Consider the following 15,153-nt stretch of genomic DNA (forward strand, 5'->3'; position numbering starts at 1 on the left):
ATGATAGCTTACCTGTTCAAACAGCTGTATCGTGAAAACTGAACTACAGACCAATGACCCAGGTACAAATGGGACCACGCAGAACACTTTTCCATAGATAGCAGTACACACAGGAAGCATGTAACACCACCACTGCCCACCAGAAGGTGCGTACTGCAATATTTCCAGTACTCCAGTCAAAGAGGTGTAGCTTGGGATGCTCTGTCATGTTCAGGGCATAGTGCTTCCTATGGTTCCATAGTCATGTGTACCAAATTCCACTACTCCGTGTCCAGTTTTCATAATGTAGATGTAGGAATTGGTCAACTAACTTTATAAGCATCCTATAGTTCAGTTCAAAACTTCCTCTTACTTGTACAATTGAAGGATCAGAATTACAGCTAAGTGAAATTTTGCTTCTACACTTAACAGAATGTTTCTGATCTTCCTGATGCAGGAACACAAGTAATTTATAAAAGTCGGGCATTACAATGACTTATCACATATATAATCCCAGCTTTGTTATTGATTTTAAAAAGCAATCCCTTACACAAATAACCTTTAACTGCAAGGATTACTTTCTAAAAATACTGTCCCCAGCACTATTTGACAAAAGGGGGAGCAGCAATTTAGCTAGCATCTGAAAAATGTCAGAGCACAGGTCTTTCCAGTTTAAACTTCAAATACTACTCTATTCTTGTGAAGGAGCACAAGATTGTAGTGAAGCACCAGATGGAGGGAGCAGCTATTACCTTGGCAAAGCTTGACCAAGCCAGCGATGATGATGACGATCAGGGCAAGAACCTTGGCCACAGTGGAGACGACTTGCAGCATAGCCCCCCATTTCACCTTCATAGAGTTCACGCAGGTGAGGAGAGCTGTGCAGCAGGGACACACGTTAGTAAAGATGACTCTGCAGGCTTCATCCCATCACTCACAAACCACCAAGTGGCATTGACATTTCCACTCTGGGCACATGGCTCTTGAACAACTCAAGGTTTTGCTATTTTTATGTTCTTTCATAGGCAAGGTTTTAACATATCTGTTAATTACATCATAGAATAAAAATACAGATGTGTCCGCAGACTACATAACATTAATTTGAAATGGATATTGGACTCACAGTTCTTGAAACAGTTTTTGAAAACTACTGTAATGTGATCTATGAAAATGAAAAGGTAAAACTATTTAGAAATTCAGTAATTCCCTGAAGCCATAAAGCTTTATTCTTCATTACAAGCCCACGCAATAAAGTATGAGCTCCCAAATACTTTTTGTGGTAAGCAAGAGTGAGTCCATGTAAGACAAATTGTAAAGAAAACAATTTGTAACTAAATGCCTGCATTTCACTATATAAGCTTGTAAAATTTTATTTGATGGTTTGGTAAGCCACATTTATTCTAACAAGCTAAAGCTAAGGTTGCCTGAAGGTTGCAAGAGAATTACAACTTTAGGGCTTCAGACATTTTCATTTCCGGCTTTTGGATGTTTCAAACCCCAAATAAACAAGTGTAATTCTTTGCATAATTCTCTGCAAATCAGAAAAACCCAAATGGATTCAATATCAGAGTTCAATATCTGTTTTTTTATTTCAACAGCTATGCAAGGTTAGAAATATACAGAGGCATGTCTAGATCTGTAGACATTTGTAGATTAGTCACCACTTTTTAAATAACAGAAGGTCCCAGTCAAATGCAAGTATGATATATTAGTCTTTTTATTCATAGCTTAAGAGCATAGCTATGAAACCTGTGCCAAGTGGCTTTCAGGAATGAACAAATGAGAACAGTGAAAATGAACAGCTTCAAAGGTTGGCTTGCCCTATAGCATATTTCTTTTGTCAGTGCAGTTGCACATGCAGGGATACAAGCAACTCAGCCAGGAAAAGGTCAACCATTCAGAGAACAAACTGGGTCATTTTGCCAAATAAAACTAGAATTTCACAAAGGACTGGGGCTCAATTGATTGGCAAAAGTGTAGACAAAGCATTCGTTTTTAATCATGCATTGCACACACTCAGTGCACGGTGTAACCCTGTTTCCAACAAACTGAACAAAACAATTGTATGGAAAGGCTTTTGTTGGCAGTTCAGGCCAAGAGTCTCTAATTCAGGACCCTAAACCAGTTAGCTGAAACAGCTAAAAGTTATTCATGAATCGATGACTCTACACTACACAGCTGCTGTCAGAAACTCTAGACTCCAGACTGAAGAATAGTAAAGACCACTGAGATCCGCTTTACTCAGATTGCTCCAGTAAAAGCCCTGTATCCACATCACACAGAAAATCCCTATTTGTTCACAATTGACTGAACTGGCAAAATAAAGAAATTAAAAGCAAGCAATCGATTCAATTAAGAGAACCCAGGTCAATGAGGTACCAAATCATATCAAAATTACTTAATTTAACAAATCATCTACTTAACTGCAGGTCACAACTAAGTTGTGATTGTAAATCACAATGAAATCATTCAATCTTTACAAAAATATTTAATAAAACCAAACAGATAACTTGGAGCTCCTCAGGACTCTGGCTTTGGATTAATGGGGAGTGAAGCGATTTAAACTAAACAACAGTTGTAAGGCACTGCAAATAAATCAGCACATTGTTGGTAGAACTGAAAAGAAAGAATGGCAGTTCGGCCAGGAATGTATTTTAGGGTGTTAATTGATCTTGCATATATGCTATACTTATTACAATTAGTATGGTAATGTTATTTTTTGATTGCCCATATAACACAACATATCAAATTAATACACACAAAAACAATGCACTAGCATTATAATGGACATGGAAACATGGGAACGCCCTCTAGTTTTCAGCTCTGTCCATAAACAGATTACCACGCCTGTGCACTTATACTAACTATATAACTAACGCAATGTAAAGCAGTGAATTTAAATAGTCACATATGAGAGTGATTTGCAACTTGTCCACTCAGCCAAGGTTGAGCTTTGTATCATTACATAATCCAAGCCTCCAGACCCTTTAAATGAGAACAAAAAAAGCCTGCAAAACACAGGTCAGAAAAAAGGTAGCAATACAAACAATCATGTTTGTTCACTATCTAGTAAAGGAGGAAGTAGTGTGTGCCAGAATTACATTGTTACCTCCATGAGGAAGTCGTCAGATGTGACTCATCCTGAAAAAAAGTTCAATTAACATTTAAAACTGGGACCATTAAGCTTCAATCAGACTCAAGGCTATTATTAATGACACATAACTGTCCCGCTGATAAACTTTCAAATTTCCTCTGCGTTTGGAGAACTTTCCATGTGATTATGAGCTTAAAATACAGCTATCTGCCACCCGATTTGGATTTGCTGCTGGTGCCATGTTTGGAAGCAAAAAGAAAAGAGTATTCAGCAGTAATAGGTCATTCTTGTATCCATACATTACAGGATAAAAACATTTTTAGTTTATTTTTAGTATTTCATAGTTTCAAAAAAATGGAAGTGAGACTTTCCTTCAGTGAATCAGAGAGAGACAGTTAAAATAAAACATGATGAACCAAAATTCTTTTTCATTTTTTGTGTTAAGAAAAAAAATTGAAGCACGGAACACAACAGAATCAGAGCTCTCACTTATTTAAACATTGACTTAATGGGTGTATGAGGTGAGTGCAAACAAAATCTCCATTCACAGCTCCACGTCTGCATTCACAGCTCCACGTGAAGCTGGCAGTGCTCAGATCACCCATAAACGCAGAAAAGATGGCAGTAAGATGACAATAAGATTGTGATTGACAAGACTGTAATATGTAGTTCAGGTGGGTTACAGTTCGGCTTGTACTTTGTACTTTGGGTTGTAGTGTGGCTTACACCCGAAGAAGGCTCCACAGCCGAAACGTGTTTTCTTTCTTCTCTTTTCAGCATGGAAAAAACCTATTACTTGTTCCTTTGAAGACTGTAAAATTATTGTCACTGTACAGAAACTAAGCCATTCTAGGGAGATTTTTATCACAATAATTGAACTTTGAACTTGATGAAAGAATAAACTACAAGAAACCTACAGGAAGGAAGGTGGTATAAGTGGCCTCCTATAACTGCAGCTTCCTTAGGTTCTGCTAAAAATGTTTTAGGGAGATTCTAAAAAAAACAAGTTCAAACATAATCCCACAGGTACTATCTTCTCACCACTGGCTCCTCAGCCAAGCACAGACACCAAATGCATACATTCTACAAATGCAAATTTTACAACCTGCAACTACAAATGCAAACTAAACAAAAATCAGGATAACAACTGATCATATCAAATTAATAGCAACAAATACTCTGAAGAATCTGGAAGTGTTTAGCCTTTTCTCTTTTAAAGTCCTTTGAGATTTGCAGTTTATACTTATCACCTAATGTAAACACTGATGCAGATGCAGAGGTGGAAACCTTGTGCTCCTCAGTCAATGTTTTTTCTGATTTCTGAAAATCCATTAGTGTGTCATTCCTCACTTTCATTTAACAGTTGAGCCTGAACACTTAAAAATCCTATTTTTTCCTATGAACTCCAAAAATTTCTAAAAAAACAGCACCTTTAAAAACAGGAATATAAGCCCTTGCATCACTTATTGACCACATCTAAGGGGCTACCATTCTGACTTTTGTAAACTGACACCAAAAAATCCCAAACTGATTTTCTAATCGCAGAGTGAAGCAAAAAAAAACTGACGAAACAGTAGCTACAAAGTATACAAATTGCCAGTTCATTTCTCAATTCTATTTACTAATATTTCATATATAATAACAGCTTGTTCTTATTTCTTTAACCTCTTGATGCTCTAATATTAGCAACCATTAGTTAATAAGTATAGCAAATGTTATAACTGAATGAGAAACAGTTTTTATTGGTGCAAATCATAAAAATGAAGCAATTAAGGAAAAGTGCATAAAATCAAGCTTGCATATATAAGCTAAATCAAAAGGCATTTACCTGAGTGAATGAATACAGTAATATCCACCTGGTTCCGAATACTGGGCCTAGAGTAACAATGTGTCTTCTGGTTTCTCCTCCACCTGAGTTCTTAATATAATCAGGAAGAGCAGCATTCCTACATGTTTTACAGAAAGGGAACCCAAATGCCATAATAACTGAAGAGTTAGAAAAAGTACCATATTAAGACCACTTATTGATTCAATTAGGTCATTAACTGTTCAGGTAGAATGAAAACTGAATATATTGAGCATGACTTAGGATAAAAGATTAAAGATAAACCTATAATCAAAGATTAAAGAGCACGCAGCAAGATTCCACACTGCTTCATTGCTAGAACTGGCCAGCACACTTTGGTGTGACAAAATACATCCAAGCATTTTCTAACTGCTTTATCCAGTAGAGGGTTGCAGGAGAGCCAGAGGGTGTTTCAGCAAGCAACAAGCGCAAGCAGGAATACACCCTGGATGGGATGCCAGTCCATTGTAGTTCAAAAGGTACAAACACATTCACACGCACACCAGGACCAGTTTTCCCAGAAGCCAATCAACTTACCGGTATGTCTTTGGAGTGTGGGAAGAAACAGAAGCTCCTGCTGGAAACCCACGTGAACATGGGGAGAACATACAAACTGCCACTTCCAAAGTATATTTACATGGGCTTACTGTCTGAAAAATATATGTATCTTTCACATACACCATGTCTCCCCATGTCTCAACTGACTCAATACATTTTTGTTTCTCTTAAAAAATGGTACATATTTTTTTAAAACGATATGCAGGTTATGAAAACCCCTGCATGTCTTTATATAGAAATGCTGACATGCAACACTGGAGTGCTGTAGATTATGACAGTGCCACTGTTGGCACCACACAAATATTAAAACACTCCAGAAATATTGGAGAGATAAATTTGCATTTTACTTCACTGTTTTGCACAGTATTTCACATTTAAACATTCATTTGAAAATAACAGGACATAATATGCTGCAAATTCTATCCATCCTTTTTCTAACTGCTTCATCTAATACAAGGTCGTGAGGGAGCCAGAGCCTCTCGGGAAGCAACAGGCGCAAGGCAGCATACACCCCTGACGGGTTGCCAGTCCACTGCAGGGCACACACAAACAAAGACACAAACTCTCACACATTCAAACCAGGGCCAGTTTTCCCAAGATGCCAATTAACCTACTAGTATGGTAGGGTTGTGTCTAAGTCTTTGGACTGTGGGAGGAAACTGGAGCACCCTCAGGAAACCCATGCAAACACAGGGGGGACATATAAACTCCATGCAGGTGGTAACCCATGTCCAGAATTGAAAAAAGAGATCCCACCTCTGGGAGGCAGCAATGCCCAAACTTTTGCACATGCGACATTCAATGTTTTATTTTCAATCTGTTAAATTCAGCAAATAAATAATAATTGTGCATTAAATTGTGCATATATGTCAGTTTAAGTTTGTACCCTGCAGAGGTTGTGCTAACTTAATTTTTAATTAGAGATTTTGTGAAACATGCAAATTGACCAGGAGTGCCCAAAATTTTGCATACATCTATATGGATCAGCAAACATCTAACATGTTTCCACAAATGGAAACCAGAGAAGCTGTTTTATTTTCAGGAAATGTCTAAATGGAGAGTTGCAATTAAACTCCTAACACTGAATTAAACATAAGATGTGCATAAACTTTGTGGACCTATTCAGACAACCCAATCATATTGTGCACGGTGAAGCAGTGACATGTTCACAACAGAGGGTGCCAACATCACTGCTGTCCATTTCACTGTCTGCAATGCATTCCTATGGTATATAAAGCTGTGGAAACCAGTAATGTCAGTACCCCCTGGTGTGTACAGTCACAGTCCATAGGGAATGTGTTCCTCTTGGCTCCATTTCTTCACAGTGCACATTTTTCATCAGCTGTCTGAATAGGCCAACAACATTCATAACCATAACTGCATAAATCATTGGCAGGTCACATACTGTAACTCACACACAGTGTGGTCTTGGGGGAAGATGAAGAAGAACTCACTCACCTATGATAGCAGCAGCTATGAGCCGCACTGCATTGTATGGCGGATGGCAGGTTGTGTAAAAGGGCTGGACAAGGTAGTTTGAAAAGGTCAATGCAATAACAGCCTGGCAAGCCGGTTCCACTATCAGCAGAGAGGTCCAGAGTCTGAGGAAGGCCAAAAAGCCCCCAAATGACTCCAAAATATACGCATAACTGGCTCCAGACTTCCGGATGGTGGTTCCCAGCTCCGCGTAGCACAGTGCTCCAAACACAGAAAACACGCCTCCGATCACCCAGACGACCAGGGAAAGCCCGTAGGAGCCTGTGTACTGCAAGACCCCCTTGGGGGACACAAAAATTCCCGAGCCAATCATGTTCCCCACGATCAGGCAGACTCCATGGAGCAGGGAGATCTCCTTTTTCAGTCGCACTGAGCTGGTGGAGCTATTGTCACTGTCTTTGGCCATGTCTCACAGTGGCTGAGCAATGGAAGCAGTATGTTTTTAAAAATAAAGCTCAATCAAGTTGCATCATTAACAGTCTGGTCCACCTCAAAACCTGAAAGAGAACCAATCAAGAATTTAAATAAATCTGTGTTTCCCTTTAAAAGGGTTTTTTAAAGTTTATTTCTGACTGAAGAATTAAAGAAAAAATGAATTTGAAGTGAACCAATAACATATGGTAAAGTATTTTATATTTGCCTTTGTTTTACAAAATAAATGTCAACATTTATCTTACATTTTGAAAACAAATCACATTGTGGGCACCTTATTCATTTACACAGCAGAAATTAAAGAATTTTAAGAGTGTAAATATTTGAAATTACAAGTATTTGTAGGCACAATTCATTCACTGTGTTTTTAGGGTGCTTGCAAGAGACAACACCAAAGCACTACCATTTGAAAGGATGATTAGATAACAAGAGTTCAGCCTTTCCCTCTGGGTAACACAAGTGGGCCGCTTAATTAACCCAGCACACAGGCTGGAAATAAGAGTAACAGGTCACCCCCCTACAGGAGTCCAGGGACTAATGAACAGGAACACTGTAATCTTCTTAGACTGTGCAACTGTGCACACTGAAGCAGTGTGGGGAAGTCAATGAAATGATTAAACTAATTTTTATCTCCAGCATGCTATAAATAAGCAAGATGACATTTTCAATATGCAATTTTCACTTAAAGATGGAAAAAAATAGCACACCAGCTCACAAAGCCCATGTTGAATAGAATCTGAACACCCAGCTGGATGGTAAAGAGTTAAAAGTCTGTGATCCCAGATTACTACCCCCTTCCAAAGCTGTGTCAGGCATGCTAATAAATGCAAACAATGGTCTTGTGACTCCTTTATTTTAAAGCTTAGTACTGCTTTAAGTGTAGATTTTCACTGGTTAATTCCCAACTAGTAATACAGATAAAAAGGAAATTACTTTGGACTAAACAAACAGAGCTACACAACTTCACTGTTATCTCATTGTGCCCTAGCTGACATCTGCAAACCTCCTTTGTCTGTGAGAGATACGGACAAGCCTCGACCCTCTCCCAAGTGCTATCTCATGGTGTCCAGAAGGCAGGCAGCTCCAAGTAAACTTTAGCTCAACTGAATTTGCCAGGCATGAATCCTTGATGACTGCCTCACTCCATATCTAGGTACAAGTATGTTTTTTTATTTGATGACTATAATTGTCTTTCCATTTTCATTTAAGTCATCCTGAGAAATGTAGTTCACTTACTGCATTGTTTCTATATTGTGGTAGGTTTTTCTTTAAACTATAATATAAAGTCAATAACCTTCAATCATGGTGCACTAAAATAGACGTAACATTTAATTTTAATTAGTGCTTAATGAGGACTACAGAGAAATGGCATGGTGGCACAAGGGTTAGCATTGCTGTCTCCTGTTTCACAGCACTGGTGCCCTGGGTTCAATTTCTTGGGTGCTATCTGCGTGGTGTTTGTAATAGCCTCCTGTGTTGATGTGGGTTTTCTTCCAGGTGCTCTGGTTTCCTCCCACTGACCAAACACATAATGGTAGGTAAACTGGCCCTGGTGTGCTGTGTGATGGACTGGTGTCCTGTCAGGGTGTACTCCACTTTGCACACATTGCTTGCTGGGATAGGCTCTGGCTCTCCCACATCCCTGTATTAATTAAAGTGGTGGGTGGATGGATGGACTAGTACAGAGCAATACAGTATGTTGCACTGTGATCCTTACAATATGAAATCTGTGATGGTGTGAGATTTAAGCCAGTTAGTGTACTCAAAATGCATTTCTTAATACTTAATTTGAGTGAACTACCTAGTGTTAAAGGAGCACTCCAGTGCAAAACTATGAGTGAAATAGTTTTGTCACACTACACTCATCCTACTTTTCAGTAAATGTAACTCTTGAATACATTTTTTCTTTAACTGCACATTACCTGGCAACTACTATAATATTAAGTACCAAAATATTATGGTGTGCTACTCACGACTATGCAAAGACAGCAGTTCAAAATTGAAATCCAGTTTCTGTGAAAAATAAGTTTGCTATTCATTGTTGAACACCTTGTCTGTGATGGTATCACAGTCACCAGTATCACCTGTGCGTGTTGTGATACAGATAGGATCAGACAGCAGCCTAGCGCACAGTAAAAACTGCTCCTGCCCAGGGAAAATAAACTACAAACTATAAGCAGAAAATGATGCAGACCACTAGAGGGACAAAAAAGGTAAATATGCATCTACTGATTAGCACAATAAAAGTTCAAAAGAAAAAAATGTTAAACATACCACACTAATCCTCTGCCCAGAGTGTTCTGCTGCAACACATCCAATTTAATAAACTGGCTGTAACAATGATAGCCCTAAGCTGTACATGCTGTACCGCTGGCATTCCACAGTGCTTAAAAGTCATAGACTCTACTTCCTCTGCTTTAATAGGACCTGCAACTAATAAGGTGCAAGTTCCTTGTGTCTGTGCCAGCCTTTAATTTAATAACTTCACATCTGAACCCACTGAGTCTTACAACCCCTGCACAAAAAACTAAAACTGTTGCGCCTGACTGGAGTTCAGCGAGACATCAAAACAAATTGGTCAAATCCTGTCACCTGACAAGCTCCATGCAACATTTTTAAAACGCACAGATATCAATTAAGCTGGATCTTGAAACTGTCCGAAGAACCAAGACGGAGGCCCTCTTGAAGCCTAAGGCATGTATCCTGGCCTGTAACAAGGTACTTCAAATCTCAGTATTGTAAGGTTTTTTGTCTGTGTGAGAAAAAATATCCTTCATGGTAAAATAATAATAATAATAATAATTATTATTATCATCATCATCATTTCACCCAGACCGCTAACTCTTGGCTATTAGGCTCTACAGTTGCTCCAGACTTTGCTATAAAAGAGCTATACTTTGGCATAGACACCCCCAAAAGTCATGCTCTATACCATGTTTTTTTTTTTAAGTGAGACAGGAGAGATTCCTCTCTTATTTAGACCAAAAATATATCTCAGTGGTGGAATACCTACCAAGAATGACCGTTATGTGTTACTGAACAGTTATTAGTGAAAGAATGTCTGCTTTAGGATGGCTGATATTATTTCTTGCTTAGCCCTGTAAAAAATGCATTGGCAAAACAAAAATGTCCCTTGCTTTATGATACAGGCAACATAAGCAGATTACTGTGCACCCTGGCAAGAGTACTATCCTCATCTTGATAGACATATGTAACTGTTTTATTTCCAGTCTTGTCAATTTGGGGCTTAATCATCAACTCTATTAGATCTAAGTAACATCTGTTTGTGCACAAATTTGATAGCAATTAGGTTCAGGACACAACAGAGACCAGAGTGGAAGACATGAGGGTTTGCTCGGGCTTTGAAAATGAGATAAAGGATTAGGCCCATGTCAGAATACTCTAAAATAATTTCAAATGACAACAGTCAGTACTAAACCCAATGGTGATGGTCATGATGTAGCGTGTTTTGACCAGGCTGAGTTCATACACCATTACATTACCATTGTACCATTACACCATACACTCTGTTTCGATTACATTGCCGATAATTAGACAAGTGAAATGCCAAATATTTCTCATTAAAACTGCAGTCTACATTCAGTCAGTTTGGAATAAATGTTATTTCTTGCAACATGAGGGTTGTTTTCCTTTAAATAATTTGCTGTGCTACAATACGTTTGGAACATGAAAAGTGTGCTGTGAGCTGAAAGGGTTTGTAAAGCACAGAACAAGACCATCAAGAAAGACTACTCCCTTGGATCTGGGACACTTATTAACATAACTGACATACAGTACTTCATTTGCAATTGCAGAGAAAATCGAGCAGCACAAGTTTTCACTGCTTCGCTTTGCATTAAGAACCCCTGAACCTAGCGATACTGGAAACAGCTTATCATTCATATTTTATTTGTAATCAGCTGTTAGAAACAAGAAATTGGGAAAGAAATAACTTTGATTAGACTTAAATCTGGATTTTTTATCATAGCACATAGAAACAATAGTATGTGGTTACACTTCAGTTTGGTAATTAAATTCTTAATTCAAAAGTCATTCACAAATTAAGATTAATTTATGTTGCACTTTCAGTCACTCATGCTGATACTGGCATTTTAAACATCCTAATAGATTTTGGTTTAAGGGAGGACACATATGCAAATAAATGGCAGTTAATTAATGAATTCTCCTCGTTTTGTAGTGATTAAGACAGTGCACTAATTTTAAAGTAGACTCATCACTTGACAAGCAATAAAACAGGTGTAGCTGCCTGAAGCACTTCCTACAATCTTATTAAAAATAACAGTCTACACCTCTACTGTCCATTTAGGAAAATAAATCAGTGGATGTGTTTACAAGTACCCTCAGGTACTCCAATAAAACTCTTCCATGCTGCAACCAGATTTGAGGTCAGGCTACACACCTCTGCCATTCAGAAGGTGTAATTAAGACTAATTAAGACAAGAAAGTTGGAACAAGCCTGGGACAAGAGATGTGCCATAGAAGAACACAGTTTAAGAGACTTCTCCAGTTTCAGAAAGTTTCATATTCCTTAAGTGAGTTCTCATATACCCGGTTATCTTCATGTTATATCAAGAAAAACTGATAAAAGTTCATACAAAACCAGTTGAACATTCTTACTTCGTAAAGATTTATAAATGGTGCAAAATTTTAATTTTCACACTTAAGGATTAACCCTACAGAATCCATAAAGAGTTAGCTTTGTCACCTATAAATAAATAGCTAGAAAACTGCAAGCAAATCTGAAGACTTTCACTTTCTTTAACACCAAGATTGAACTGGGCATAAACAGCATGGGAACCTACAATAACTCCTGCCAGGTTTGGAGATCACTGGACAAACAGTTGCTGAAGAAAAGTGATTAGCACTGCCAGCGGCACCTTGCCAGTTGAGTGAGTATCTGGTGGGGGAGTGTAAAGTATTGCTGCAAGCACAATTCTAAAGCAGGTCAGGGTAGTGAAACCTGCCAAATTTCAGATAATTTGGTGCAGTGTTTCCAAGACAATGGTAACTTGAAGTTTGCAAACAAAACTCAAGGGTCACTGTGATTTATGCAGGAACACCATTTCTCCATATGTTCGTATTGCCACTATGTATTGTTGCTTGCTGTCAGGTGTGGAGTTAACTGGCCAAACAATTTTTGCTCAAGAGCATTTTGTGTTCTAGACCACTTTTTTCAAAACAGTTCATAACTAAGAATTACTTGCATTTTCATCACAAAGCACTTTACATAGAACAGGGGACCCACTCCAACCACTACTACAGTACAGATCTCACCAGAGACACACGTATCAGCTTATACAGTATGTGCCAGTAACTTCATTGCAATGCAGATCTGGGCGCTGCAGATCAGAGAAACCGCTTCACCACCTGAATTAAGGGGAACCTTTAATACAGCCAGATTGTTCAAGGCCAGAGTGGAATTCCAGGACACCCGTGATAACCACCATTCTAACAAATCATTAACATAAGATTGTTAATGAACAAGTAGTCAGGATCACAGCTTAGCATCACATCTGATAATTGGACCTCCTACAGCACCCATCCATCTGTCACCATACTAAGCCACTGGTTTGGAAATCCTGGTCCAAAGGAAACAGTTCCACTTATAAGCCCCTCAACACCATCTGAATCATCCAACTGATTTCTGGGGAGGCTTCCCAATCCAGGCTCAGCAATCCTTTTTGTCTGAGATCTTCCAAGATCAGGCAATAAGGACCAAGAGCTGCTTGCTGCTTGCCAAAAACAGGGTTCTGACCTGTTGTGGGTATACATATTAAGGCAGAAAACATTTCAGGCACTGACTTCATAAAATTTTACATGCTGATGAAGTGTTACAGATGCGGTGATTCACAAGAATATTTTGAATGGATTTTTGAATATCAGGATCAATTTTAATTAATAAGTAATTTTGTTTGACTTGGGACATAAACCGGCAGTTTCAAAAGCTGGAAAAAATATTTGCAATTGCAATAGGCTTCCAGTTGCAGTCTTAAAACCTAGCAAAATACAGATGTTTCTAAACCAATCGCTCACTCTGTCAACACAGACTCAGAATTTGAATCACCTGTCTCCTTCCCCGTCTTACACATTAGACTATTTTCAGTGGTTAAAGTAATGGAAAAACGTTTAGAGCATGACTGTCGCTTTTAAGAAAACACAATTTAAAAAAATATTGTTCTCTAAATGTATATTTCTTTCTCTGTTTAGTTAGAAAATGCATCTTTTATGAACAAGTAATCTTTTCAGAAGAATACTTTATCATTTTCAAGGAGAGAAACACAGAGAGGAGTGTAATTTAAAAAGTAGCTAGAGAAACAGAAAAACTCAGTACAGATAATTACAACAGTCTTGACAATACATAACCTTAAACATTTTATTGGCTATTCTGTATTATAAAGAATAATAATTCTAACCAAGAGCGATACAATTCATGCGAAGATTCTTGAAATACGTAGTATTTTAACTAAAGGCCACTGTATGTAATTTTAGCGGATGTATTTGGGGCTCATGGTCAGAATGAGGATTTCGCAATTGAGGTGATCCAATGCAAAGAATACAACCGGTGCAAATCAACAGAACACGTGTAAAGTACTGTATTCGGTTCTCTATTGTTAAAAATAGAACTCTCACAGGATGGCATCGCTCTGTATTGCAAAGCTAAAATGACAGCTACTGCAGAAAACTTTACTTCGATAAATTTCAGTAAAAGTAAATAAATCACATAAAATTATTTACCGCCCGCTCTTAAGAATGTGTTAGCCATTCTTATCGCGCGTTGCTATACATTTGTTATTTGATTACATACCTGGCCAGTATACTCAATTGCTTGTGGCCATCGTGACAAAATAAAGTTTTGTAAAGCCATATTGCAAATTTAAGGCAGAAAAAACGAGGATCTTCGAGGGTTGGCTCATACAAGCTAAGGGAAGTTACAGCGTGGCACCGAGACCGAATCAATGAGAATCGACATGTGCAAAATATCGTACACATTTTAATGTATCTGGTACCTTTCCCTGAAGCAACAATAGTAGAAATATAATCTGGTTAAGCAAATATATATGAAATAACGCGCCACACGTGTCTTTATATATCCACACCAGTTTTTAAAATTCAACAAGCTTTAGAGGAATATATTGTGAGCGATGCCAAAACAATTATCTTACCTAGCTCCACTTCCTGGATTCAGTACAGCGTGTGAAAAGTAGAAGAAATTTGAATCAATTTTTTTTTCTCAGAAATAACATGAATAAGAAAATAAAGTCACTCTACGTCTCGGCCCAGGTGCTCTTTGCTTATATAGGGTTTTCGTGAGTGTGCGTGATCGTTGACACAGACATGAAAAAGGAAGCAGATGGTAGGTCATCTCACCGCTTACAACACGCCAACATCTCTCATTGCAGTGTAACACGCTTTTAGGAGGTACCTCCCCTCAGTCACCAGTCACTAAGAAAGCTCCAGATTGAATGATGACATTCACAAGACACACTCCATGTTAGAGAGAGGGGGGATGTTGGCTACACTCTTCTCTCCTCTCGAAATACTGTACATTCTGTGCGAATCATTCCGCTGACATAATCTGCATGCACGTCTCCCTTTATCAAGACGATTTCGTTTTACATTTCAGGTTTACAATAGCACAGACCCAGAAATATTATAAAGCGTTAAAGGCAATTGCGCTTGTCGAACTTCATAACTAAATGGCACCACTGTATGTCACTCAACATCA

General features: G+C 38.3%; 1 protein-coding gene across 1 annotated transcript in view; it reads right to left on the reverse strand.

The window, feature by feature from the left end:
* The window catches only part of LOC148822742 (Y+L amino acid transporter 2), a 35,490-nt gene extending 20,655 nt beyond the window's left edge, over nucleotides 1-14,835 (reverse strand). Inside the window, exons 1-3 of the mRNA XM_088929384.1 lie at nucleotides 14,591-14,835; nucleotides 6,936-7,471; nucleotides 732-857 (exon numbers count right to left, since the gene is read on the reverse strand). Of these exons, the coding sequence (XP_088785510.1) occupies nucleotides 732-857; nucleotides 6,936-7,380 (571 nt within the window). The 5' untranslated portion in view covers nucleotides 7,381-7,471; nucleotides 14,591-14,835. The remainder of the gene's footprint in view (nucleotides 1-731; nucleotides 858-6,935; nucleotides 7,472-14,590) is intronic.
* Nucleotides 14,836-15,153: the final 318 nt, after the last annotated feature.

Source organism: Atractosteus spatula, chromosome 12, assembly GCF_055471065.1.
Source record: "Atractosteus spatula isolate fAtrSpa1 chromosome 12, fAtrSpa1.hap1, whole genome shotgun sequence".
In the NCBI taxonomy this organism is placed as follows: Eukaryota; Metazoa; Chordata; class Actinopteri; order Semionotiformes; family Lepisosteidae; genus Atractosteus; species Atractosteus spatula.